The sequence below is a fragment of the Emys orbicularis genome, chromosome 1 (assembly GCF_028017835.1).
Source record: "Emys orbicularis isolate rEmyOrb1 chromosome 1, rEmyOrb1.hap1, whole genome shotgun sequence".
NCBI lineage: Eukaryota > Metazoa > Chordata > Testudines > Emydidae > Emys > Emys orbicularis.
The window spans coordinates 76,317,921-76,345,320 of record NC_088683.1 but is presented as its reverse complement, the minus strand read 5'-3'; the positions used below and the strand labels follow the sequence as shown (position 1 = coordinate 76,345,320).

The 27,400-nt window shown below is 38.3% G+C and overlaps 1 protein-coding gene across 1 annotated transcript in view; it reads left to right on the top strand.

Annotated features, from left to right (window-relative positions):
* Positions 1–27,400, top strand: part of PPP1R12A (protein phosphatase 1 regulatory subunit 12A) — a 213,876-nt gene that overhangs the window by 110,262 nt on the left and 76,214 nt on the right. Inside the window, exons 3-5 of the mRNA XM_065423865.1 lie at positions 9,052–9,170; positions 22,205–22,364; positions 23,465–23,609. Of these exons, the coding sequence (XP_065279937.1) occupies positions 9,052–9,170; positions 22,205–22,364; positions 23,465–23,609 (424 nt within the window). The remainder of the gene's footprint in view (positions 1–9,051; positions 9,171–22,204; positions 22,365–23,464; positions 23,610–27,400) is intronic.

Genomic DNA, 27,400 nt, shown 5'->3' with positions numbered 1-27,400 from the left:
ACTTATATTGTAGCAACTGCAGAGTGTACTCGGTCCCTTCTCTGAAACGCCTTCAGTCTGTGTTTAGTTACAAACTCAGTTAAAAATTGTAATGTAGATAGTGACATGGCTGGTTACAAACATGGTCATTGTCCAAACCCCACATGGTTAATATTCATTTGGAAGCACTGGATGTTGTGTGTGTCTCACTTTTCATCTCTCTCAAGCTGTCTTGTGGTTTTCTTCCTGTAATGGATTTGGCACACTTTTGCAGTGTACACTGGACCTTCTTACCATGTCCATGTAGTCTGTGTAGCCAGTCTTCCTTCTTGTCAGCTCCCAGTTCAGTAGGACACTCCAAAGTATATTTACTATTGTGTTTAGCCTTCCAGTTCCTTGCTGAAGTGGTAAAGAAAGCTGCTCAGATTCCCCCCAAATCCACGTAAATACAGTTAATGTGCTGTGTATAGGCACCATAGGCTGACCCAGGATAAGTTCTATGTGATATGGTTGTGCTTGCTGTGTAGATAGGCCCTTAGAAAATATAGACTGAGTGGGAATGCGATGTTGGTAGGAGGATGACAAATCTGAGATTAAAAGGAATTGTTAGGCAGGCAATGTGATGGTTCCATATGTTGTTACTTAATAAATAATTGGCTGAGCGGAGGGCTAGGGTTTCTCTTGGAAGAAATGGGTTTTCAGGAGATCTTGAAGGAGAAGACTTGAAGGGTGTATTAGATTGGTGAAATATGCTGAAGTAGTAGCTCCATAGTGTGAACTGCCCCATTCATCTAAATGATCATGAGTTTGATATGTCCTGGGTAGTGTAAAAGTCTCATACTGTAATATGGAAACACCCTGCTAAATATAGAGACCTGTTGATTATATTACCGCATAATGTTCCTCTAAACAAAAAGATATGTTTAATGTTGTAATTGTTTTATTTCTGATGTTTGTGGCAATTATTTGTAAACCTCTTACAAGTTCCTAAATAAATAGCTATATATATTGTTTTTTTTAGTTTGATATTGACAATATCAATGTCAACATTGGGTTTTGGGTTTAGAATTTGGGATTTGGTGGATGCAGTGTGTTCCATCTGAAACTTTTGCTGCTCTCTAGTCAGAGTTGGAGTTTGAATGTGTGAGACTTGTTTAGTTGTATGAGATTTATAAACAAAATGAAGTTTCATTTCTTAGTTTTCTAGCACTTTTGGAGAATGTCCTACCTCAAAAATAGTCTGGTCTAGAAACTCCATGTTTATTTTGTTCATCCATCCTCAGTGAGGACTAACACCTCCCTTTTTCTTGTAACTGTTGTTCATTTGGGGGAGAGAAGCAGAAAACTGTTATATGCCAGGGATTTAAAAACATACAAGATATCAACCTAGACATGGTGAAAAGTACCTGTGCCACCATGCTGTGTTAAGGCCATAGCTAAGAACATGAGAATGGCCATACTGGATCAGACCAGTGATCTGTCTAGCCCAGTATCTTGTCTTCCGACAGTGGTCAGTGCCAGATGCTTCAGAGAGGAGGAACAGAACAGGTCAAGTGTTGTGATCCGTCCTGTTGTCCAGTCCCAGCTTCTAGCAGCTGGAAGAGCACAGGGTTTTGTCCCTCACCAACTTGGCTAATAGCCATTGATAGAGCTATCCTCCACGAACTTACCTAATGCTTTTTTGAACCCAGTTATGCTTTTGGTCTTAACGTCCCCTGGCAATGAATTCCACAGGTTGACTGTGCGTCCTTATGTTTGTTTTAAACCTGCTGCCTTTTAACTTCATTGGGTGACCTCTGGCTCTTGTGCTATGTGAAAGGGTAAATGACACTTCTTATTCACACTCTCCATACCATTCATGATTTGATAGACCTCTATCCTATCCCCTTTAACTGTCTCTTTTCTAAGATGAACAGTCTCAGTCTTTTTAATCTCTCCTCATTTGGAAGCTGTTCCACATCCCTAATCCATGCAGTGTAAAGGAATAAAACAATTGTGCACGGTTTGTGTACTGTAATTATTTATAATATTAAAATCAAATATACAGTGTAAAAATCACTTTCTTTCCCTTCCTATTTCTATTCTATTTGGATTCTTACACCATACCCATCGTGGTGTTATCTTGCTTTATTTCCTTTTTTCTTTCCTGTAAATGGATCATGGTACTGTATATCTTTTCCTGCATTTTTTTTCTGTTTTTTTTTCTCTCTAATCCTGTTCTCTAACTGCTGTAAGAGGTGTAGGTTTCTGCTATTCTACCTCCGCCCACAGAAGGGAGGGAAGCCAAAAGCAAAGGAGTTTTAGCTACAACTCCTGTAATAGGCAGATTCTGCTACAGAACTTAAGCAGAGCAGGTAGCGCTCCCTCACAGTTGTCTTCATGTTGCCCAGCAGCAGCTCAGTACCTGTCAATTTTACTTTTCCCAGGCTAATGGAATTTTGCCATTCTGCATTAGATCTATTAATCACTTTCCTGATCCACATAGGTGAGGCTGGTGGAAGCTGTCTTACTCTCTGAAACAGTGTATTTACACTGCAGACAAGCTATACTGGAAGTAAGGTTTCATAGAAATTTTCCTCTGTATGAAAGATTTCTTTAAAAGACTAGGTATTCTTGAGCAACTTATTGCAAAATCCTCATTCATTTTCCTGTATGGTGAAATGCAATTAAAGGGAATAATAATTTATTTAAAAAAAAAAAAAAAGGCAAAACCCTCCCACATGAATACAATTGTTTAAAAAAAAAAATCTGATTTTGTTTCTATAGACCTGAAGAATATATTGTGACATTGACAGATCTATGTTTAGAATGAAATAGATTTGTGATGTGTAGTGGCATCATTGTTGTGAAATATACCTGTTAATTCATTATTGGCATGAATTAAAAATTAAGTTTCAAATTTATTGATTTGATATTATAGGTAAAAGTAATTGGATTGCTATTTTAAAACTGACTTTTTCAGAGAAGCCTTCTTAAAAGAAGCCTAAAAATCTGTGTTTCACGGGGGGTATGTTTGTTTATCATTTAATTTTATAGTACTGAAAGCCAAGAAATAATCTTAGAATAAAGGTTATTTAGAAAAAATTGCTTAGAGTACTTTGAGATTAGATTAATATGGTACAACTTTTTTGGCTTCGTATTTTTTGGGGGGGGTGAGGTGAGGTTGTTTTTGGTTCTTTGCTGCCCAAGGGACTAAATTCTTTGCCTTAAACCCTGCGAAAGTCCATTAACTTCATTGGGGTTATACAAAGTAAAAAGGTAGATACCAGGATAGAATTTGGCACTTTATTGTCTGTGTTGATATAAAATATTCACTTTTTTTAAAATATGAGTTTAATTTTTAAAAATATTGTGGATAAGTATGAAAATGCTAGGTCTTTTATTTAATGCTTTAGTGCTTTGAGATTTGTGGATGAAAAGTATTACATAAGAGTACAGATATTAACTTTAATTTAAAAAGTGCATACTATGTTTCTTGATTCTTTTCACTTAGTTACAGATTTGCCTGCCTTCCTGAATTCCTAATAGCTTTTCCCTTTAATTTAAAACTAAGGTATTTTTGGACTCAATCCTTTTTCCAGTTTAATCAATGGCAGAATTCCCATTGAATGTTAGTTTTATGTTCATTAAAATCCTGTTGTGGTGACTTCTATCTTTTTCTAAAAGTATGAACTCCAGGAAAAGTGAACAGTAAAAGGGTCATTTGATAAGCTATTATAATGTTTTAGAATACTCTGACCTCTTAATATTAAGCACTCTCTCAAACTCAGTTTTTTAAATGTGATAAAAAGAAACTTAATTGTGTAGACAGATATTTTAGCAGAATTCCCCTTGGTGTCCTGTGTTAATAAATGAAGGGATTTGCAAAGTATACTTTAAAGGTGAACTGTAGAGGTTTTATTTAAACAAAACCATAGAACTTGTATGATTCTAAAAGCTGTTTAAAAACATAGTTAGTGGCATATAGACACAGATTTGAAACCATAATTTACTCTTAAATCCTGAAAACTAAGCAGCACACTATACTTCTTAGTTCCTCTGCCAATAACTGACGTCACAGCTGTCATGAAGATAGATTTTCCAGTCTTAACTTCATATAGACTCCCAGTAACTTTTTCCACAAAATTGATTACGAGCTCAGATTTCTTGTGTGTAGTCTCTACCACAAAGAGAAATATGTAAGGAAGTGTTAAATTGATGCATATCTTCTTGAGTATGCTTAGAAAAGTATGTTACCCTTATTTAAAAAGACTTCCTGCACTGAATAATATAGTTTTCAATATTAAGCTTGTCACATAGACGTGATAACTTCTTAAAGAAACTTGGTTCAAAAATAACATCGCCTATAACTGGCTGAAAATGACACATTGGCCCTACAGGCTACTTAAATAACCAAACAAAAGTGCATATCCTAAATTTACATCCTGAGGGATGCTCATGGGTTTGTATAACAAGACACCTTCCAGGAGGCATCCTCAACTTGGACTTCACTATAGTTACAGAACGCTGACTTTTGCATATGGCAGTCCTCTTATTTTTTTAGTTGTTAAATCTTGGTCCAGACTTCTAGGAGAGGTCTTTTCTGAATTTAAGAACAATTTGTCCGGCCACTTCTCCCACTTGGTGACACTTTCTTTCAGTCTCCATCCTCATAAATATCAGATCCAGCAGTATCAACCATCCAGTTATCTCCCTAATGACCTTGCAAACCTGGTTCCAGAAACTAAGTATTCTAGCAGAACCACAATGAAGATACATGCCCATCTTTCTACTGCCATCCTTTTAAGTAATATTGATTAAATCTTAAATCATGATGCCTAGAAGTCCTGTACAACAAAGTAATTCTTTATGCCTAAAGTAGATTAGAGCTTGAGCATTGTGCCAGATTCTGAAGCAGTCTCTCTCTAAACCCTTTAATTCCCTATTTCAGTTATCTGTGTTTCAAAGGAAGCTCCCTCCCTCTCTGGTCACAAACCATGTCCCAGTATACTGTAGAGATTAGCTTAATATTAATAGAATTTTGCAATAGTTTTCGCTGCATCACATGAAGATCTTGAGGCAGAGCTTTTAAGCCAAGCCCTGAGAGAAAATATTGGCCTTCAGACCTGTTGAAACTGGGACTTAGAGTAGACAAAATGTGGCATTTATCTTCTAGGAGACTTGATCTTTGACTCTGAATTTTTGAAATTCCATGTTTTTATTAGGAAAGGTTTTTTAATGCATTTCCCATAAATGGATGAAAGTGTGTCAGGGTTTCTAAATAGTAATGTAAGGGGAGAGTTGCTTTCTTATTTTTCAAGATAGGACCTGCAAACTTTAGTCTAAATTCTGCATGTAAGAGCTGTTGAGGGATATATACCGAGTAGAGTTCCTAAAATATACGGGCCACAAAGAAAGTTTTACCTCCCCAGAAGAATGGGATTTCAAGGCAAACTTCTTTCTACAATATCAGCCAAGCCATGTAGTATAGCCCAGTGGCCTAGTTTGCTTTATTATATTCATTGCTATTGTAGCCCAGTGGGCTAGCTTGCCTTCATTATCTTTCCTGCTTTGCATTATATTCAGCAGTAATGCAAGAAACCTACAGGCCTGTATCCGGCAAGACATTAGCTTCAGCAAGTTAGCATACATATGTCTTGGACTTTTTAGCTAAATAAATGGAGCTAAAGCATAAGGTCCAGGTATGACTGTGACCTTTAGCATAGAGGATGCATTAAAGCAGGTTGGCACAGGGGCTTTCCTAAGTTCATCCCCTTTTAAACTTAACAGGTCCACCACAACTTAGAACTTGGAAATAACTGAAATAACCAGTTAGGACAGAAATAACAAATGTGATATCTAACCACAAAAGGGCCATAGTAACGAATTGACAAATATAATAAATTGAGATCATTGATATACTAACCTATAGGAAAAAGACACTCCAGCATTAGTGAGGTGAAGAAATACAAATAAGGAGAAGGGAAAAATCCCCTACTTAATATGCATTAAACATAATGGCGTCAGTGTAACATATTATAAAAGTGGCAGTAAGAGAGAGAGAGAGATGTAGCCCTTGGGAGCTGCCAGAATGATGGCCACTGGTGGTGATGGGGAAGCTGATAGTGATGAGGAAGATGATGGCTAACATTTCAAGTTGTTCTACAAGGGATGGTGTGAGTATATGGGTGTGTAGATGTACATTCTGTAGTATATCTATTTTACTAAGTTGGGGTGTTTGTGACTGTGCTAAATGTATTAATAAACTATATTTGTAAATACAAGATTTCCTATATTGCAAGTGTTGCAACTGTGCACATCAGGGTTCCCAACTATATAATAATTTAAATAATACTGGGCCTGATCTTTGGGCAAGAACCTGTCAACCCTCAAAGTGATAACTGGGGATTCTTAAGTAATCAGGATAACTAATACATAATCTAAGGTAAGGTCACAGTAGTCTTTAGAAACATCTGGACAAGAGAGGGTCTGATTTTTTTGAGAGGGGGAAGGGCATGCCTTTCCCTATACCCATAGTATTGCACCTGCAATTCTTTAAGTGTTAGCAGGCAGTAAGGTGTTAGAACTTTTTGAAATAAGCCATAATACCAGTGTGTCTAAGTCCATGTTTCAGTGTCCAGCAGAGTTATGAATTTAAGTTCCCGGGCTCATCTTTTTAAGTTTTGTGCTGGCACTCTTGAGGATGAGGACTGAAAGATGAGATATGGAGTGATCACTTCGTGAAAATATCTGTGGACATGGCACCACTGCTACAATGATCACTTCCTCTCACTCCCCTCCCTCCCCCCAAACTACACACACAGCTTTCAAGATCCATGGGTCTTACTGCCTGTCAACAACACGTGGTGTGCATCAGATGCCCAAGCAACACCTATGTGGGTGAAATCAATCACTATGCTTTTGAATGAATTCTCACATAAAATTGTTTAAAAAACGCCATATCACCCGTGGGCGAACATTTTTCATAAAGCAATCATTCCACACTGGATCTCGCAATCCTTGTCCTCCAAAGACACCTGCACAATACCTTCAAAAGCCAACTTAAATTAATGACAGGTTTCAGAGTAGCAGCCGTGTTAGTCTGTATCCGCAAAAAGAACAGGAGTACTTGTGGCACCTTAGAGACTAACAAATTTATTTGAGCATAAGCTTTGGTGGGCTACAGCCCACTTCATCGGATGCGTAGAATGAAACACACAGAAGATACTTATACAGAGAACATGAAAAGGTGGAAGTAGCCATACCAACTGTAAGAGCTCAATCAATTGAGATGAGCTATCATTAGCAGGAGAAAAAAAACCTTTGAAGTGATAATCGAGATGACCTATAGAAGGTGTGAGGATACTTAACATGGGGAAATAGATTCAATTAGTGTAATGACCCAACCATTCCCAGTCTCTGTTTAGACCTAAGTTAATTGTATCTAATTTGCATATTAATTCAGCAGTCTCTCTTTGGAGTCTGTTTCTGAAGTTTTTTTTGTTGCAAAATTGCCACCTTCAAGTCTGTCACTGAGTGGTTAAATTGTAAGCTCTTTGAGGCAAGAACCGTCTTTGTGTATAGTGCCTAGTGCAATGGGGTGCTGATTTGGACCCCTGAGTACTATAACAAAGTAAATCCATAAGAGAGGTAGTAACCTCATGGTCAGAAATTTGTAAGACTGCAATCTAGAGTGGTGCTGATGCTTCAGTCACTATCGATTGGGTACTTTGACATCAGTAGAATGTCACAGTAGACATCAGTAGAACATACGTTGGGCTGCTAGGTTCCAAAGACTTCATAGACTTATAGTTTAATAGAGATAAGGGAGTTAATCAAGTTCTAACTGTTAAAATGTCTTTCTTATGGCTCCTTGTTGGAACCTATCTATCTAATATTCCAGAACCAGAAATAAATTCCTCCTGATCTGGATTGTTGACTCCAGGTCTCAGTGCCTACCCTAGTTTTAAAATAAAACATTTTACATATTGAAACATATTAGACACCAAACAGCTGGAATGCTCAACCTACCTAGACAAAGGTGTGTGGGCGTGCACGCGCATATATATCTAATGATGATGTAAAGGGCCCTGCTAGCAAGAACTGGGGTCAGCCCTCTGGTGAAATGCGCAATAACTTCTTCCACTTGTGCTGCTGCACAGGAAGGTGCTCGGATTTTTGCCAGTATGTGAATCTGTACCTTACTTGGGGTGCCATCTCTAATATGCAACTTTGGCTAGTATGTCTCTAAATTTGAAGCCTCGCTCCCTCTAGATGTAGTAATGGAAACAGAATATTTTTACTGCTGCCAGAGCTTTGTGGTTGCTGCAAGGGGGCAGGCCTTCAGTATGCTATTCCTGCGGCATCTTATTGGCAGCTGAAAGGTGAAGGGACTAAAAAAGAGGTCTTCAGTAGTTGTCCTCCCTCCCTTCTTCTGTTATTCATAGCTTTTCCTCATCAGCATTTGCACTGTGAAATTGAGGTGATTGTTAAGTTTCATTGCTGCTTAAAGAATTATGAATAGTGAGAGTGAAACTAAGCAGTCTGGTTAACTTTTCTGCTTCTTGGCTAAGTTAGGAGCAGAATTGAAGGCACTGGAGTTATTATTCTTCCCAAATCTGCAAAGAATAATGTATCAACCTTCTAAATGTTATCTTTGCAATCATAAGTACTAGGAATGTCAACTTTCTTAATTTGAAAACTTAAATCCTGCAATTATTGATGTCTCAGGCCCCTATGTTCTTCAGGGAAACCTTTCATTTACCACTGGACTGTCTCTTTTTGTGCCTCCAAGCCCTGAAGAGATCTATGACTGTGAATTTTTTCAGTGGCTAACTACAGAGATTGGCACCATATACTAATAAGATACATCTTATCTGAAATGCTGCCCTAAATAGCTAACACTTGTGGGTAAACTGTGGTCTTATTCTTACTGTATATGTATGTGTGTGTACTATAAAATATTTAGTTGCAGTGTGTGGTCCCAGGTTCTAACAGCTTTTGTTACTCTTTCACTGTACCCAACTCTATTAACCTGATGCTCACCTTATGTTTTGTTTAGCTTCCAACTCTTTTCCCCCCCTTCTTTTACAGGTATTTAATTAGTCAAGGAGCACATGTAGGAGCTGTGAATAGTGAAGGAGACACTCCGTTAGATATTGCTGAGGAAGAGGCAATGGAAGAGCTGCTTCAAAATGAAGTAAATAGACAAGGTAATGTTGAATGTGGAAGTCTAGTATTATCTTTTGAACCCAACTATACTTTATAGGAATGTATTTTTAAAAAATAATGTTTGAAAGTCATCTTTAGTAATTTTTATATTTAAAAGAATTACAGCGAACCATGTATACTGCTAAACATTACCTCCAAGGCATTGTTACAGCCCTGTCTAAGTTCCCCCTTGTGGAGCCAATACAGGCTGCTGTACTGGATCCAGTCTTTTTATCCCATATGCTTCTGAGTGTCCAACTGGCTTTGAGCAGTGTCCAGACATTGTTGCTTGTTCTGACCTCTCAGGCACAGTCCTGGGGCATAGACTTCCATTCTGATACCATTTTTTGGCATATGGGCCCTGTTAACCAACTGCTGTAGGTCCCAAGACCAGTGCTCAACCTCCCCAGTCTTCCCAGTATACCTACGCATGTTCTCCCCAAAGGTCCACCAGCATGGGCATGCCAGTTTACCATTTAACTCTTTTGGGGACCATTATTATAGTTAACGTAAAGAACATACAGGCTTTTTGGAAAGGGTCTTCTTAAACACAAACATTTTATTCATAGAAAAGCATCAGAGGTTTATTGATATATGAAAAACTAACACACACCTGAATGCAGACTCCTCCCTCCAGTGGTCTCACCACTGCTGAGAGTCTTCCGGATTTTGGTCAGTGTCCTTCAGGTGGTCAGTGCCATTTCTGCTCTCTCACTCCTCCTGCTTAGCTTTCTCATTCTGGAAGGTGTCTTTTTGCTAGAGAGCCTGTCCCTTTTAAAAGCTGGTTATGACATCTTTTTTCTATTTCTCTTCTTATGCTAGAATTTTCGATGCTCCAGCCCTGGAGTGGAATTGCTGGCAGAGGGCTGTTAAGTTAATGACTGTTGGTAACCTCCCTTGTCCCACTAGGATAAGGCTATTCAATAGTCGATGACCCTCTAAGGATCAGATACCTAGGTGCCAGCCCCCCCCCCACCCCCCCACCCCAAAACAAACAAACAAAAAAACCACGAGGAATGATGCAGTCTAACCTGACAGTTACGGTGAAGTACGTAATCAAGGTGACACTCAAAATGGAGGCTGAAATACACGTTTTCCCCCACAAAATCAGACTGGGGACACGTACAGAGTCTCTCCCCTCCCCAAACAGTCAGGGGCAGTTTCTTCCTTTTTGTTTTTAAAGGGTACTTTCTCTCATTCTAGTGTACAGTTCTCCATAACACTGAATTATACATGCCTACCTAGGGGAGATTATACACCTTTAGCTTCAAGGTGTTATCTAAATAATCTCAAGTAACAGTAAACTACGCAGTGACCCAAGTTCTATCAGGATTAAATGGTTATGGTTGAATCTGCCTATTGTCTAAACCAGGTACTGTCATTTACTGGTCAAAGGGATGACATGACATCGAAAGGAAGATGTCATCTAGGTACTAGTATGTAATTATATTTCTAGAATCTTGGATCAAACATTTTGTAGTAACCAAATGTTAACTATAGGATTTGGACTCTGGTTAGCGTGTAAAGGGACACCAAAGTAAATTGATAGTTTGCTGGCATATTGTACAAAACCCCTATCTCTTTCACTTAATTTGGTAGAACACAGTTTTTTAAAAAAGTCTTGCAGGAGATATGAAGTGTGTTGTCTTCGGTCTATGCCTCTTCATAACTTTTTTGTGAAGCTATTTTCTGATACATTTGACTTCACTAAAATGCCATCCTAGTTGTCCTTGATACTACACTGAAATGTGAATAATCATACTCAATTTGGAAAATACCCAAATTAAAATAAAATGGTTTCTTATTTTATCTTTTGGAGTTTCTTATACAAGCTCTCTTATACATATGTACTACATACTTTACAGTGCTCAGCTTTGTCTCAGTAAATATTAGTTCTCATTAACGTTATAGTTAGTTTGATACTAATTTTACAATTTAATAACTTGTAATAACACATTAGTGAAAATTTCAATATACATTCTGTATTCATAAACACAAAACATTTACACTATATTTATCTTCGATATGAAATGTATTGAAAGCTTTCTGAGGCATCCAGCTTCACAAGACAGGGATGCATATACATTTATTGATCCTTTAGGGAGCCAACAAATAATGGCTATTGCTGGGGGGGAGAGGGGGCGGAGGTGGAACAGTGAGGGTAGTTTGTTTACATTTTAACACAAAATATGAAATTGACTGCCATAGAGAGAGCCCAATTTCAGACTCTTCCTATTAAAAATGTGTAGTTGATCCATTCACTAGCTCCTGGCAGCAATAACAGATATAGGTAGCTATGGGGTGCCTCGAATAAGCTCGGCCCATGAAGGATGCCCTTCTGTGTAAACCTGCATTCCTGTTGGAGGAGAATCTCCCCATCCACATGCCTTAACTTTTGATGGTCCCTCACCCCCAGCTGAGCAAGGAAACATAATACATACCTAATTTAAAAAATATTAAAAAGAAATAATAGAAATACTGGGCTGGAAGGTACCTCTAGGGACATCTAGTCTGATTCTGTGTCTCCTCCCCCTCCCCATCCTGTGCTGAGGCAGGTATACCTTATAATATTATTTATTAAATTGTAGAATAAAACCAGCCTTCTCTTGTCATTGACATAACCCCCAGTGCTATTTGATAAATCACCCCTCCACTAGCTTTTATATGGTGGGACAAGGCTCTTTGTTCGAATGCATGACGTTAGCTCTTGGAGACCCATGCTAGTAATAGCAAAACTGATGGCATGTCACTGTCATGTTAGTTAACATAACTTTTAAACATCTCTTTTTGTTGGAGACCAAGAACATTAGTTCTTCATCTAGTTCTTGTGTATTAAACAGAACATAAGAAAGATTACTAGTTTCTGCTATGGTCATTGCTTTTGAATGTTATGGTGTAATTATTCATTTCTATCCCGGAAGTGTTGTAATTTTTTTTCATACACAATTTAGGGACATTAGATCCTGTGTTTCTGGGATTCCTGATTGGCACCTCTCTGATTGCCTTATCACTTTCTTGAGAATTTAAACTTTAATTAAAAAAACAACAACAACAAAGTTTCTAATCCTTATGGTGGTAAGGAAACTTCTGGATGTGAACTGATATACTGGTGTTTTTCCTGGATCTGCGACTGGCACACTTTAAGCACTGCATTACAGACTTCAGTTTTCTCTGATGAGTCATTCCCTTGGATCCAGATTTGGTGGATATATGGGCTTCTTCCTAGCCAAGGGTCTTGATTCTTGATTCCTGCCTTAATTGACTCTTGAGTGTCTAGTACAGTTAACAGGCTGGCACATCCTCCTTTTTTCCAGCTACTTGTGCAAGACTCCATGCTCCTATCTGCAGTGAACCACAGCAGAACCAGCGGTAGACCAGGAAAGAGTTTGCGTCATGTAACTAGTCACCTTTTCCCAGACTACTATTTAGTGTGTCTACATTTGTGTCCAATTCCTATAAGTATATTGAAACTTGTGCTGGGGACTTTGATCAAAACACAGCACACATCTTACACAAAAAGGGACTTGACAGAGAGGCACCAAATTCACAAAGGTAAATTGTGGGATAGAAGTATGTTTCATATATACATGATAGATTATAGGCTGGTTGCACTACTGTTGCAGTATCAGTGGAAATCTGAGTTGATTTCAACTATGTTTAAAAAATTAGAACCACCCAAGAAAAATCTGAGTAATTCTCAGATGCTGTGGAACTTTTCTATTACTTAGCCAACAAGACCAATCCCAAATAAAAAGATAAAATTTGAGCCCAGAACAAAAAGAAAAATCTAAAAATGTGACTGAGGAAATGTATTCCTTCTAGCATTTAAAGCTAAAAATCCACATCTACCCCAAGTATATGTTCACAAAGGAGATTTTCACAGTGATCCAAATTTTCTTGCTGTACAGATCCCATTGTGAGCGTCATTGGACATGAATTTGAAAAAGAATGGGATAATTTTGTTTTCTTAATTTTCTTTACAAAGCAGGCCTGCTTTAGACAGTCTTACTTGCTGGGGGAACTCTTCATGCAGTCAGGGAACTGTGCAGCCTAGAAAACCACATTCAAGAGGGAGATAGGCATGATTCTCCGCCAAAGAGAGATGACAACTTAGGAGCCAGAAACCTAAAACTTTGGTACTCTGCTGGACCACGGAGGGGGAATACAGGTGCAGTTGCCCTGAACTGTGACTATGACATTCTCATACAGAAAAGCTGTCTGTCACTGACCAGGACCAAATCTTGCCTATTCCTGGGCCCTTGGGCAGGAGTAACTGTGCGAGGCAAAACCTCCATATTTTGTTGGAGAGAAGAAATACATAGAATATATACATACCTATCATTATTATTTACATTGAAAGATAACTATACGCTCCTCTGTCAAATAAAGATGATCTCACTATTATATATTGCAGAATCATGGTGGTAATAGGGCATCTTTGACCACCTACCTCATCTGGTCTCTGCCCACCAATTCATCTCCACAGCACTTACTGTAACATTCAAAAACTCATGAGCCGCTTCAAGTAGCTGCAGTTAAAATAAAAAGAATCATGCTGCTTGAAGCAGCTCATGCGTTTTGGAATGTTAAAGTGCTGTGGAGATGAATATATAATAGTGAGATCATCATCTCTATTTGACGGAGGGTGTATAGTTATCTTTCAATGTAAACAATAATTATAGGCGTGGATCAGTTAAATGCAGTGTTTGACTCAACTTTGTTTATATGCATACAAATGCATACGACTACTATGTTTATATATAGAAACATTTATTACATGAAATAAAAAGTGGGTTGATTTTTTGCATAGTATACCCATAAACATGTCTTTATATTGCTAGTGTGCGCTGAAACAGTGATTCAGCATTTCAATATTGTTTTTATAAAATGCTTGCTGAGCAGCATAATATTTTGTCTCCTTAAAAATTACTATATAAAACTTTTTTCTGAACAAAGTTTTTAAAGCATTTAGCCAATAATTTATGAATCTGTCCTTTGTATTAACAGTTTTTGAGTTGTTAGCCTACCTGAGGTAAAGTTTACAAGCATTTGTAAATTGTCAAATATTGTTGAGCTGAGAGGAACCACATCACCATCTATGGGCCACTTGGAGAAAGTATTTTACATGTCTGAGAAGCAGTGGGTTTGATTTTGTTTGTTTTACCTCCTCTGCCCTCAATATTGAGTTTTGAAAACAAAAGCAAAGAGGAAAATCCATTTAAGGTAATCTAAAACATGTTTACATTTTACTTTCTGTACAAATACTGGGGACATGTATTTGAAGTGTCTCTAAGTATATCTTCTTCCTGCTCTAGGATGTGAAAAGTTCATCTCCCATTTTGGTGCCAATTGTAACACAGGATGTTTTATATAAATTGGCACATCTTTTTCTGACTCTCACGCTTTTCTTGTTTGACAGTGGAAATTTGATCTCCATGTATATAAGACTAACCTTGAGAAGTACAAACATAGACCTTTATGGGGAGTGTTTTTTTTTGTTTTGTTTTGTTTTGTTTTTTGTTTTTTTGTTTTTTTAAATTATGAAGTTCCTCCCTCACTGTCATTGGGACCCTTCTGTTTTCGTTGATTGGAAGAGGTCTTGGGCTCCTGTCTAGCAAACACGAATGAGTAACTTTACACACAGGTGAACTCACTTTATACACGGACTACTCAGTACAAAAAGTTTATCTTGTGCATAAGTGTTTGCAGGATAAGGGCTTTGGCATGTAGTTGTAAAAGGGGCAAGTGTGCAATGAATAATGAAACTTAAGTACCATGTCTGCAATAGTATTATCACCAGGAAAGAGAGTGTAATGTAAACAGAAGCTTAGTTAGGCAAGTCTTTTCCAGATATGAGGATAAATTATTTGTATATGTATTCTTCTTTGTAAACAAAACAATGTAAAACTCACCAGATATTAGCACTGTTCTTTAAGGTTTTTAAAAATAATTCCTAGTGCCAAAATAAGGAATCAAATATCATAAGCTGCCTACCATAGGTAATATTAAAAGGATTACAACTGTTGCTGCCAAAAGAATATTAACAACCAAATGGTCAAGAGTAAAATAAAAAAAGGTGGAAAAACAAGCACATAGATTAAGAGTTAAACAAAAAATGTATGCATTGTATCATACCCTGAAGGCAAAGTAAATACAAATTAATAATTTAAAAAAAAAATTTATTTAAATGTTTTATTTGAATTAAATAAATTTCTTTGAAAACTGTTTAAAATTAAATTTGAAATTGACAATGTGTTAAATCCCAAATTTACTATAATCTGTTTAAATAATTTAAATAAATAAAATGTGTTGCATCAGTGAGCACTCCTCCTATTTTAATGAGGGTACAACTTTTTAAATTATTTTGAGAACCAATGGGAAAACATCTTTGTCTTTTGAAGTCAACTCAAGCTTCATAAATGTTACAATGTCATGTAGTGCATTAAGTATCTATATTATTTTCAGTCTTTACAATGAAACTAATGGTGGTATTTACACTTTTCCAAATGTCATGACTTTCCGCGTCTGTCATGAAAGAGGCTTTTGCCTTAACTGCTTTTGGTCAGTTTCCAAACAGTGGATCCTGACCTCCATTGGGTCATGGGAAGGTTCCAAATGGGCTGCGACATCCAGGGCTGGATTAGCCCATCACTGGGCCCTGGCCAAGGCAAACATACATTTCTCCTGGCCGGATGCAGAGGAGGGTTGAGAGGAGGGGTTGGTTTGGGGAGTGGACCTGCAGAAGTGGTTCCTGTCCCACAGGACTAGTCATGTTAGTGTTCACATGACTATAAATCTGTACAGAGATTAAATTTTACTAGTCTAATAATTGTAAGGCAAGAACAGGAAGCTCAGATCAATAATATAATAATATTGTGCCCCTCCTCCAGAAGATTACCAAGCACTTTACACATAGACTATTACAAACTACAAATCCTTTTTTTGTGTTTGACTTTCTTTCAGACTTGGAGTTAATAGTGATCACTCAATAAAAACAGATAATATATTTAATGGTTTAGTGAAGGGAGAATTGTGAAAGCATCTTCCTTGCAGGTATTTTAAATCTGTATGTAAATTGTTACATAGATCTATCACTGTAGTATCTGAACCCCTCAGATATCTTATTTACTTTTAATTACCCAGAATTTTACTGGCTCTAGACCTGATGTTCTTGAGCCTGTTCCTCAGCCACATAGGCTCTGAGGCATTGCAGGACCTCCCAGGGTGGAATCTGCCTTGGGAATATAGATACTTGGCCCGGTATGAACTGGGTATAGCAGCACACCTTCACAACTCCTACACAGTCCAGTGATACCATCACACTATGCATTTTACAGCTTAAAACTCAGATATTTTAAATTTCTGCTGATTTTTTTTTGTACCATTGTCCCTACCCTTCTCCCCCATAATCCCTTTGTTTCTAGATTCACCAACTCCAGTCATTGTCCCTTCTCTTTTCTTCTTTTCCTTTCTGAATCTTTGCCTCCATGCCACAACTTTGGCAAAAATTGAAGAGTAGTATTCAGAATGTTCCATTAAGCCCCCACCCACGATCCAGGTACTCTGGAATTTACCTGCTTAGTGCACCTAACTGGGAGACCCTGGCTCTGCCCCACCCAGATATTGAAATTGATCAAGAAAAGTCTGGGGCAAGACAAAATGAGAAACATACCGAAAGTGTTGAAGAAGCAAGAAAAATGGCAAGAAAGATGAGGTACTGTCCTGGAAAAAACATTAGGATAACTTTTCAATGAAAGATGCTGTGAAGGCAAAGGAAGGAAATTTGAATGAAAACAATATACATATGTGGACAGCAGAGGCAGCAAACAAATGGCTTAAACTAAGAAGAGTTAGGCAGTGAGCAAAGCACCTGTGTGTTTTGGGTAGAGCAAGGAGCTGTGCACTTAACCTCACCCTTAAGTTGGGAGAGAAGATAACTGACCAACTTCGGCTCCCCTTCCTACCAGGAAGAGAAGTGAATATGGGGAGCCTCTTCATGGGGATGGGGTGTGAGAGGAGAAGCTCAGTATTCACCAAGAGCTACCTAGATAAAGCTGCTGCTGCAGGTGGAGGAGAACCAGAAGATTTTGACAGGGTTTGGGGTGAGGTGGATAAAAATAAATGATTTACAAATAAATAAAAATGGATTTTTTTATTTATATTGGGTTTGTTTAAATACAGACTTGTATTTTTTTTTTTAATTCTTTTTACATTCAATTTGAAATTGGCAAGCTATGTTAAGACCTAAACTTATTTATAATCTATTTTCATGTATTTAATTTAAATGATTTTAATAATGTTAAGAAGTACATGTTTGCTGCTGAGTTTTAAAGAAGGTCTTAGAAGTCATTTCTTAGGCACTTGGAACCAGAGTTGGCTGCAATACTACACCAGCTTTTGAAAGCAGTAGTCTTTTCTGGTAGATGAACTAGTTCTAAAATCTTGAAGGACATGGTGACTAGAAACAATCAGTTCAGTTCACTAACTGCAGATACTACTTCCTTTGTTTAATAAATCCATTAGTTTTAAATGTAAAACATGTTTTGATCAACTTTTTTCTTAAGTATCCGGCACATTTAAGGTAGCTTTATTTAATAAAAAGATTACAATGCTGTTTGTGCATTTGAAATTGAATTTGAATTGCCATCCAAATAGAGCTTGCCACAAATCACAAGTAAAAATTTAATTTAGTAAAAAGTTAAATTATATAATTGCTTAAATAAATGTGTATAGATAAGATGTAGTGAAGACATAGCCTCTGTGTTGGCAGAATTTATGTCACTAAGAGGTGTGAATAAGCCACCCCCTGAGCAACGTAAGTTACATCGACATAAGCGCCGGTGTGGTCAGCGTCTCCTAGTGACATAGTGTTGCTTGTGGAGGTGGTTTTATTATGCTGACAGGAGAGCTCTTTCCCGTTGATGTAGAGCATCTTCACCAGGCGCGCTGCAACAGTGCAGCTGCATTGATTACTCCTGAGGGCATTACAAATTCTGCGCACAATATTTTAAAATTCTGCAAGTTTTATTTGTCAATAACTCAATGCAGAAGCTCCAGCATGGCAGTGGGGAACACAGGCCACTGACTGCACGAAGGTGGAAGATCACCCTGCAGCCCCCTCACCCCGTAGGACACGGACTCAGCGAAGAGGCTGCACCCGACCCTGACACAGCACAAGGCTTGGGTCTGCCTCAGAAACACCCTCAGACCATGCCCCTCTGTGCCAGGTGCACCAGGTGTGGGGCAGGTAGGCTCAACCAGGCAGGATCCAAGTGGGGGGGTGGGAAGGAACAGGTGTTGGGTGAGAGGAATTCTGTGTGGGACAATCTGGGTGCAGGTAGCTCAGTGGGGGGTCTAGGTGGGGGGGGATTTGGATGCACAGGCTCATTGCGGGGTTCCAGGTACAGGGGCAATGGGACTCTGCAGGGGCTTCCAGGTGAAGGTTGTTGGGGCTCAGCAGAGGGGTCTGGGTGCTGGGGAAGTGGGGCTTGGTGGGGGGGTCTGGGTGGAGCTAGTTGGTGGTCAGTAGCATGTGGGAGCTCAGGGTGGTGCAGGGGGTGGTGCGTCAGGGTGTGGGGGTTGAATGCAGGGAGCTCAGTTGGGGGGGGTCTCGGTGCAAGGGGCTCTAGATGCAGGGGTTGAGGTTCAGTGTGGTGGGGTTCGGATATGGAAGGCTAGGGGGGTTCTGGATGTACTGGGTGAAGCTTGGCAGAGGTGTCTTGGCATGGGAGGTCCAGGTGCACAGGGGTTGGGTGGATGGGGGAGCAGCTCTGTGTACAGTGACCCCTTCCCCCACAGCTGAGGAGTGATGGGGGCAGAAAGCAGGGGAGGATGCTGAGCTTCCTGCAGCTGGGGGAGGTTTCTGGCAGTGGGTCTGACACAGCCCCAGCCATTCCTTGCAGGGGAAGAGGAAGGTCCCGTCCTCTCCTGTCTCCAGCCCAGCCGGGAGTAGCAGCTGATCCTGGCTCAAGGTAGTAGCCACTGGCTGAGGTGACTCCAGCCCCGTGGTGATTTACCTCTCCACTGTCTGCTCTGGGTCCCTGAAACGTTGTACCTGCGCTGCTAGGGAGTGGTGACTGCTCTTGCAGCTTCCCATTGCATCCCTGTCAGAAAGTGATTTTTCTGCGGAGAAGCAAAGAAATCTGTGGGAGCCATGAATTCTGCGCACACTCAGTGGTGCAGAATTCCCTGGGGGTAATTCATGCAGCTGCAGTGCTGTATGTGTAGACATGTCCATAGTGTATCCTCTTGGTTAGCAAAAGGAAATACCATAAAAGGGCTATATTTAGTTGCAAATCAACATGTTTTAATGGCTTCCAACCAGTGAGAATCAGCCTTTTTTAAGGACAATAACGAAAAAGTACAAATGCAAAATATGATTAAAATTGATGATTTAAACCAATGTTTTGTTTGCTGATTTAAGTCGTTTTTTTTTTTTAAATCAGTCAACCTTGGGTCTGCTGGTATATACAGGATGTCCTTTATTTCCTTTGGAGGCATTCTAAACTTCCCACCACAGCACTGTCTCTTGTATGTACACATAGCTTGTAAATTTTAGCCTCCTGGCTAAGTAGGTTTTCTGTGAACCTTTTAGAGTCATGTATTATTGTGGTTTTGACCAGACTTTGTTTAGCATACTTTTATAAAGGATTCATAAATCTTTGGTATTTTAGTCAATTAATTATGTCCAAAAGTTCAGTAGGCTGCTTATAAATTATCTGTAATATTTCTACTGATGTGTTTATAATCATTTATAACACACACTATTCCTGTCAGCAACATCTGTAATTTATTAACCTTTTATAAAGTATTAATAAAAATACTCTTAATATTGTCATCATAGCTTCTTGTTTGAATGAGAAATCTTTTTCAACCCAGTATCTCTTTCTACATGATTCTGCAATTAAGTTAAAACTTGATTTCCGTATTTGTTGCCATGGAACAAGGGGTTTGGAGAGGGTCCCATATGAGGAGAGATTAAAGAGGCTAGGACTTTTCAGCTTGGGAAAGAGGAGACTAAGGGGGGATATGATAGAGGTATATAAAATTATGAGTGATGTGGAGAAAGTAGATAAGGAAAAGTTATTTACTTATTCCCATAATACAAGAACTAGGGGTCACCAAATGAAATTTAATAGGCAGCAGGTTTAAAACAAATAAAAGGAAGTTCTTCTTCACACAGCGCACAGTCAACTTGTGGAACACCTTACCTGAGGAGGTTGTGAAGGCTAGGACTATAACAGTGTTTAAAAGAGAACTGGATAAATTCATGGAGATTAAGTCCATTAATGGTTATTAGCCAGGATGGGTAAGGGGAATGGTGTCCCTAGCCTCTGTTTGTCAGAGGGTGGAGATGGATGGCAGGAGAGAGATCACTTGATCATTACCTGTTAGGTTCACTCCCTCTGGGGCACCTGACATTGGCCACTGTCGGTAGACAGGATACTGGGCTAGATGGACCTTTGGTCTGACCCAGTACGGCCGTTCTTATGGAAATATCAAATTTCGCATAATAACTTCACTGCAGAATGAAGGTAAAGAGAAAACTGTATTGCTGAAATGCTTTTTGAAACACATTGTAGATTATTAGAGAAGGAGGAATAGAAAATTAAATTGAGGTTACAGACAAGAAAACAGCATGTTGCCATATATACTATCATAAAACAAATTACCATGTTGTCCACTTGTGCTCATTAAAAGCCACATGGTGATTTTTGCAAAAACAGATGTTTAACTTTGGTGTCCTAGCCAAATTATTATTTGGGTAATTACATTCAATCCATCTAAAATCCCTGTGCAGTTTGGATTTAGACATGGAGTAGTATTCTTTTTCTGTTTTTTATTATTGTATACTGTTTTAGCTCAAACAGCCCAAATTCTCTATTACAGGTCAACCAATTTTGATTTGAGCTTTTGATAACCACACTTCCTAGAGCTGTTTTCCTCTGTGTATTGCTCTCAGCTATCCTTGAGTCCAGTTCTCCCATTCAGCATAAATAGCAGACTCTTGCTTAGCTACAGCCCCCATCTCTTTCCTGTTTTCTGTTAATTATAGTTTTCTATACTCCTCTTACTGTAGCTAATCAATTAAAATGCTTGTGCTGTGTGCTTCCTACTCACATGGGGGACTGTGATACTCCCCTTCTTTGTAAAGTGCTTTGACATCTATTTGTGAAAAATGCTGTAGAAGAGATTGGTACATTCTCACTTTAACAGTTCAGCATCCTTTTATCAACTTTATAGACTTTAAACATGCTACTTAAATTGCTTTGTTGAACTTTTAGTGCTCTTTCTATTCTGCCCTTCCTTATAAAGTACCACAAACTGTTTTCGATGAGAGATGCTATATACAGTCTTTGCTAAAACTTGTATTCTGAGATTTCTGAGGTAAAAGTTCATGATGTACTGTTGCTATTTATGCTGAAAGCTTTTTTCCAAAGCTAGATTACCAGGGTGAAAATCATTATTTCAAAAAGAGAAGCTAGAAACTACTTTTTACGAAAGGTTCTTTGGAAAACAGCAATAACTCTAAAAATGTCTTAATTGCGGGAAACACAATTTTCAGCAGCCATTGCTTATGTCTTTGTGCACACAATCGGAACCGCTTTGCTACCCCCTCACCTTGTTTTTTCAACATTATCACAAGCTGCATTATTTAGGAAATAACATTACATTATTTGAGATGTAATAGTATGATAGCTTGACAAAAATTAATCTTTTTTTATTTAATAGTGACCACCGTAGTAGTAGTATTGTCTTGACCATAAAAGTTTAAAATTAAAAGGCCAGTTTTTAGTAGGTCTTTGAAAATGATCCTAGAGGATTTGCATGTAAAAATATGCATTTGTGCATACAAAATGGATGTGCCCACACTTTCTCAGAGTTTATTTTAAAAGATCCATTTAACGTTTGCCCCAATACATTAATGATATTGTTTAGTCAGTGTTTTTATTGCCACATGCAAGGAATGTTCAGGAATTATCAGTTAATGATGAGCTTCTGTTTGAAATGAAACTATTCTCTTTTTTTCAATTAGGGGTTGATATAGCGGCAGCTCGAAAAGAAGAAGAACGGATAATGCTTAGAGATGCAAGACAGTGGCTTAACAGTGGCCGTATAAATGATGTCAGGCATGCAAAATCTGGTGGTACAGCACTTCATGTCGCTGCTGCTAAAGGGTATACAGAAGTTTTAAAGTAAGTATTATTTCTAAATGGTAGATTTTTCCATGTCTCCAAGCTTGTCCAGATGTTAGTGTAAAATAACTTGGCGTTAATATTATTGAAACTTTTTGGATTACATCCTGGAACCTTGTGATCTTTAGAATTACCTATTTCTCACAGTTGTTTCCTGTTTTCAATTAATGTTGAAACTTTAAACAGTGTCATGACTTTACTTAAGTTATTCAAAGCTTGACAGTATTGTACATATTGAATTTGAATCCTCAATATCACTATGGCAAAAATATCCATATTTCTGAAGTATATTTTAACTTAATGTATTAAGGAAAAAGGATACCTTTCTTTAATGCTAGTTGTTATCTTTGGGATAAAACACCTAGTTTACAACCATCATTTACTGTGCTGTTTTTGTGCAGTAAAAGTAGTCCAGACTAAAGCTATCCAGGTTTGAGAGAAGAAAATGAGTAATTTTATTCCAAAACTTGAAGGATTACTTAGGGAAGGGCTTTAAAAGATGTATCCTTATCAAGATAACTCAATTTTTTCCCTGCAAACCTTCAGACTTCTCTTATCCTCTAATTCAGTGGTGCCCAGCCTTATTATACAGGATGGCCACATAAATCTAAGCACATTTGTATTGGCCAAACAGATTCTGCATATTTTAAGATTTAAAGTCACCTGCATGGATTTATATTTTAAGTTCATCTTGTTTTGTGTATATTTAGATGAGTTGTTTCTATGTACAGTATTGCCTATTTACTATGTCCCCTGTTCCTGTAAAAAGACTCTCACAAAGGGGGAGAACTCTTTGTGAGAGTACATAAAATGTTACATGCATGTGGACAAAACAGACTGGAAAAACAAACTTCTGAATTTTTGTTGTAGTAATCTTGGGAATGGTGTTAAGATTGAAAATATTTCTTGGGAAGATATGTTTTTTTGTTTTTGTTTTTTAATTGAGTGTTCCTTTTAACATAGATTTACTGTTACCCCGTGTGTGAGAAGTGAAATGAAGGCAAGAAAAATTAAAACCGTTTAAAATAATTTATCACTTAGTGGCAGTTTAATTATTACTGTCAGTGGTATACTAGATCTAATTCTTCTAATTCCTTTAGGCTTTTAATACAGGCTGGCTACGATGTAAATATTAAAGATTATGATGGCTGGACACCACTTCATGCTGCTGCTCACTGGGGTAAAGAAGAAGCATGTCGAATTTTAGTGGAAAACCTGTGTGATACGGAGACTGTCAACAAAGTGGTAGGATTTTTATGTAATCCTTGTCAAGATGCAAAGTTCTGGTCTCTAAAGTGACTTTAGAAGCCAGGGTAAGAACAGTAGTAATAATGTGCCATTCCTGTACATGGCACTTTCTGTAATGCATGTTTTGCGAGAACCAGCATGCTTGTGTGTTCAGATTTTGTTTTAAATTTTTTGTTTTCTAAAATGACTTGTAGATGGCTGACTCAACTTTGTACTGAGTTTTCAACAATTGCCCATATGCTTTGCTATTTTTCTTTGAAAATTAAATTTGAAATAAAACTAGTGAGAACTTATGCTGTGGTAGAATTTTTCTGAATGTTTAGGGTTAAATAAAATAAGGCCTTTCAATTTTTGATTTCTAATGTTACTCAGTTTCTTACTTCCGGGACATTTTCTTAACTTTTTTGGTTCATCATAACTAGGCAGCTTTGCTTGAACCCCAGATTGGCTTTAATATGTTTCACCTAGGTGAATGCTGGTGTCTTTGACTAGCATTGAGCTGCGGGATGGCAAAATTAACTATTAAAAGCAATTTCTTCTTGTATTATGTGCACTAAAGTGTTAACACTGTCTGCTGCTTTTGTGTACTTGGAAAACATAGCAGACAGCTTTGGGCTTACTAAATGATATATCAATGTGTAGCTTCATGTTTTCTTGCTGCAGGTTCTCAGCTCTTCCCTGGGGCAGAGCTTAGGAGCTGTGGACTTCCTTAACTCTGCAGCGGACCTGCTTACCCCAAAATCCAAACATTCCTATGATGTTTATAAGCTTCACAAGGACTGAAATTGTTTTTGCAGGCCAATAGGGGCTGAGGCTCTGGTCGCTTCCCTTGTTTCACCTGGACCCTGAACCACTTCCACTCTTCAGTTCCTGTAGTGCATGTGAATTTTCTTGCACACCTTTTAAGGTGTATGGGGATTCATTCACCAAGCCCTTCTTAAATGTTTATAAAAAAAAAAAAAGGAAGGTTTTAGGCGTAAAAACTTAAACTGGAAATAAGTTTGTAAATATCTATCATTTATATAATGAGGAAACCACTTAAGGGTAATATTGTAGTTTATCTTGAAAATCAAACATTATGCCTAAAAGTTTAGGTTAGACTGAGTCAGAACATTTAAAAAAGGTGAACTTGTCTTTTAAACAACTTTCTGCTCCTGTATTAATGCACACAGAACCACTGAAAACCAGAAGATAACACTGTACTCAGACAACATATTTCAGTTGCATCAGAAAGTCCGAAATTGATTTAACTGAGCTCTATTAATCTTTGTTCTTAAATCTGCCCTGAAACTTAGTTCATTTACCAAGAGGGTCCTTAGACTTTTTTGTGACCTGGAGGTGCAGGTGGTGGTGGTGGTGGTATTCTGGAGAACTGTCCCAGAGAAAACTTGGATATCTTCAGTCAAACTGAGGCAAGAAAGGACAGAGGAGAGGCAGACAAGAGAAACTGAGCAGTGGTGGCTGGAGACCTGTGCAGCTGAGATATTCCATCTGTAACTTTGCAAAATACCCAATCAGTAGCTTGGCTTTCAGAGATGCTGAGTACCCACAACTCAATTGAAATTAATCTGAGTTGTGGGTGCTGAGCAGCTCCTGAGAACCAAGACACTTTTATTTAGGTGCCTAGCTGTGTGTGGATTGAAGGCATTTCAACAAATACTTTTATTGCAAAGTCATTTTACCTAAGGAAAATAATCCTATATCAATAGTTCTTGAAAATAAAACATTTACTTAGGTGTTTTACATTAGGCAGACAGGCTTGAAAACGTTGGCCTTACTGTGCATATAAATGTACATAAGTTTTCCATTATCGCTAAAATATTCTATTTGTAGAGTACTATAAGTGTAGAGCCCACAGATGATGGTTCCAGGTGAGGGAGTGCTTTTATCTTTGAAGTGGTCAAGCAAATTGTGACCCAGACCAACCTGTTATCTCTTAACACACTCCTGATGGAATAGCTTTGTGTAAGAACTTCCATAGAGATTTTCACAAATACTGTAGCCTTGTTACTTATGGGCACTTGTCAAGCTTTAAATTTCCATCTGGCAAGCTTTAAATTTCCTTCACAAAACAGAGATGAGTCAATCAAATGTAGCTGAATTTGTTCTAAGCTTTATCAGGATCCAGTGAAAAAAGAGTTTGCGGACAGTATGAACAGGTTTTTCCCCCCCTCAAAATCTCTGACCTGTTTTTAAGATGATTCTTGAAGTTGTCTTGTTTCATTCAGTGTCGGGAGTCACTTTTTCCCCCTCCTTGGACACTTCTTTTTAAAAGGTGAAGAAGGTCTTTTCTTTGAAGTTTTCCATATAGAGGCTTGTGGCTGCAGGTTGAGACGATACCCTACATTTCTTACACACGCGCACACACACACCCTTAAATCCGCGTGGTATGCTGAACGTTTTTGAGAATCTGAAATTATTTGTCAGCTGCTGAAATGAGTAAGCTGCAGAATGAACTCCCACAAACTTTCCTAGTCAGCCTCTACTGAATATACTAGATAATCTGTTTAGATGCACTCCCCTTTCCCTTCTCGTTGGAGCCACCCAGAATCCATTCTTGCTTATTACAGAGCAGCTGGGGGACATGGATTGTACACACAAACTAATAGGTCTTCTGCATCTTTACAGTTTGATATTTGGCTATGCTGGATATTTTTGCTAAAATGATCAGCAAGAAGTGTGTTTACAGTTCTAATATATAAATGGTTCAATTTCAGAGTTAAGGTCATTGAGATAAATGAGGCAGTTTACACCTCTGAAAGTGACTATTTCAGGCTTTTTGTCTGTAAACTGACACTGCTTGGAGGCTGCAGGCACACACTCAAAAGATTCCACAGAAACTGAAAGACCATAACTGGGTTGTAGGAAGCATAGGAGACCACATGTTGCCTGGCTTACCGTTGTGCAGCACACATCTAAGCTGTATCAAAGAGAGAGAACCCTTTCCAGTCCCGGGTTTGCTTAAAATAGCCGTCGCAATGTAAGTGGGTGCATGGTTGTCTTTATTTGGCTATCAGTCTGATTGAAACAATAAAGACAAGTATGAACTCCTCTCCTTTATCTAAATGAGCTGTTAAATCTGAAGCTGTTATGATCATTTTTAAATGCCAATAGTGCTAATTTTTTCATTGCTGATTTTTGTACCAAAACATAATTTGGGTCATTTGTCCAGTACAAACAGGATGTGTTTACGACAAGCAAGGAGGAAACAGTTGGTCAGACAATGTTTGCTTGAAGGACTTAGTCGTTGTCCTTACCCTTGCCACACTTAAGTGCATCTACAACTATACTGTTTTTGACGTAGTTTTGCTGTATCTGCCCAGCTTGCTGTGATTTCTACCAGTGCATCTGGGACTTAATGTAGTTTCACAGCACTGTTGTTGGAAACGGGCCTTTGGATCCAAATAAAAGCTTCCAAATACAAATCACTGCATAATGGGACTAATTGAGTAGGACAGTGTGTATTGGTGCCTTTCAGCTATTCCTGTGGGCTGGAGAAAGGGAATTGTTGAAGTCACCACCAGTTTAGCCAGATCTGAAGATGGAATCTCATGCACTGCAACTATCTGATGCAACCAATAGTTGCAATGACTGTTTTGTGTGGATTCAAGACATTGCAAGATGATGGCATTCCAACCAACCAGCAGATTTACTTAGTAAAGACAGGCTTAAATCTGCATATTTATCTATTTGTTTATTCATAATCTGTTTGTGTGAATGCATATTCTATAGGAATCAGACTGAGAGTTTTAAAACTGAATATATTTAAATATTCTCTTGGTTGGGGC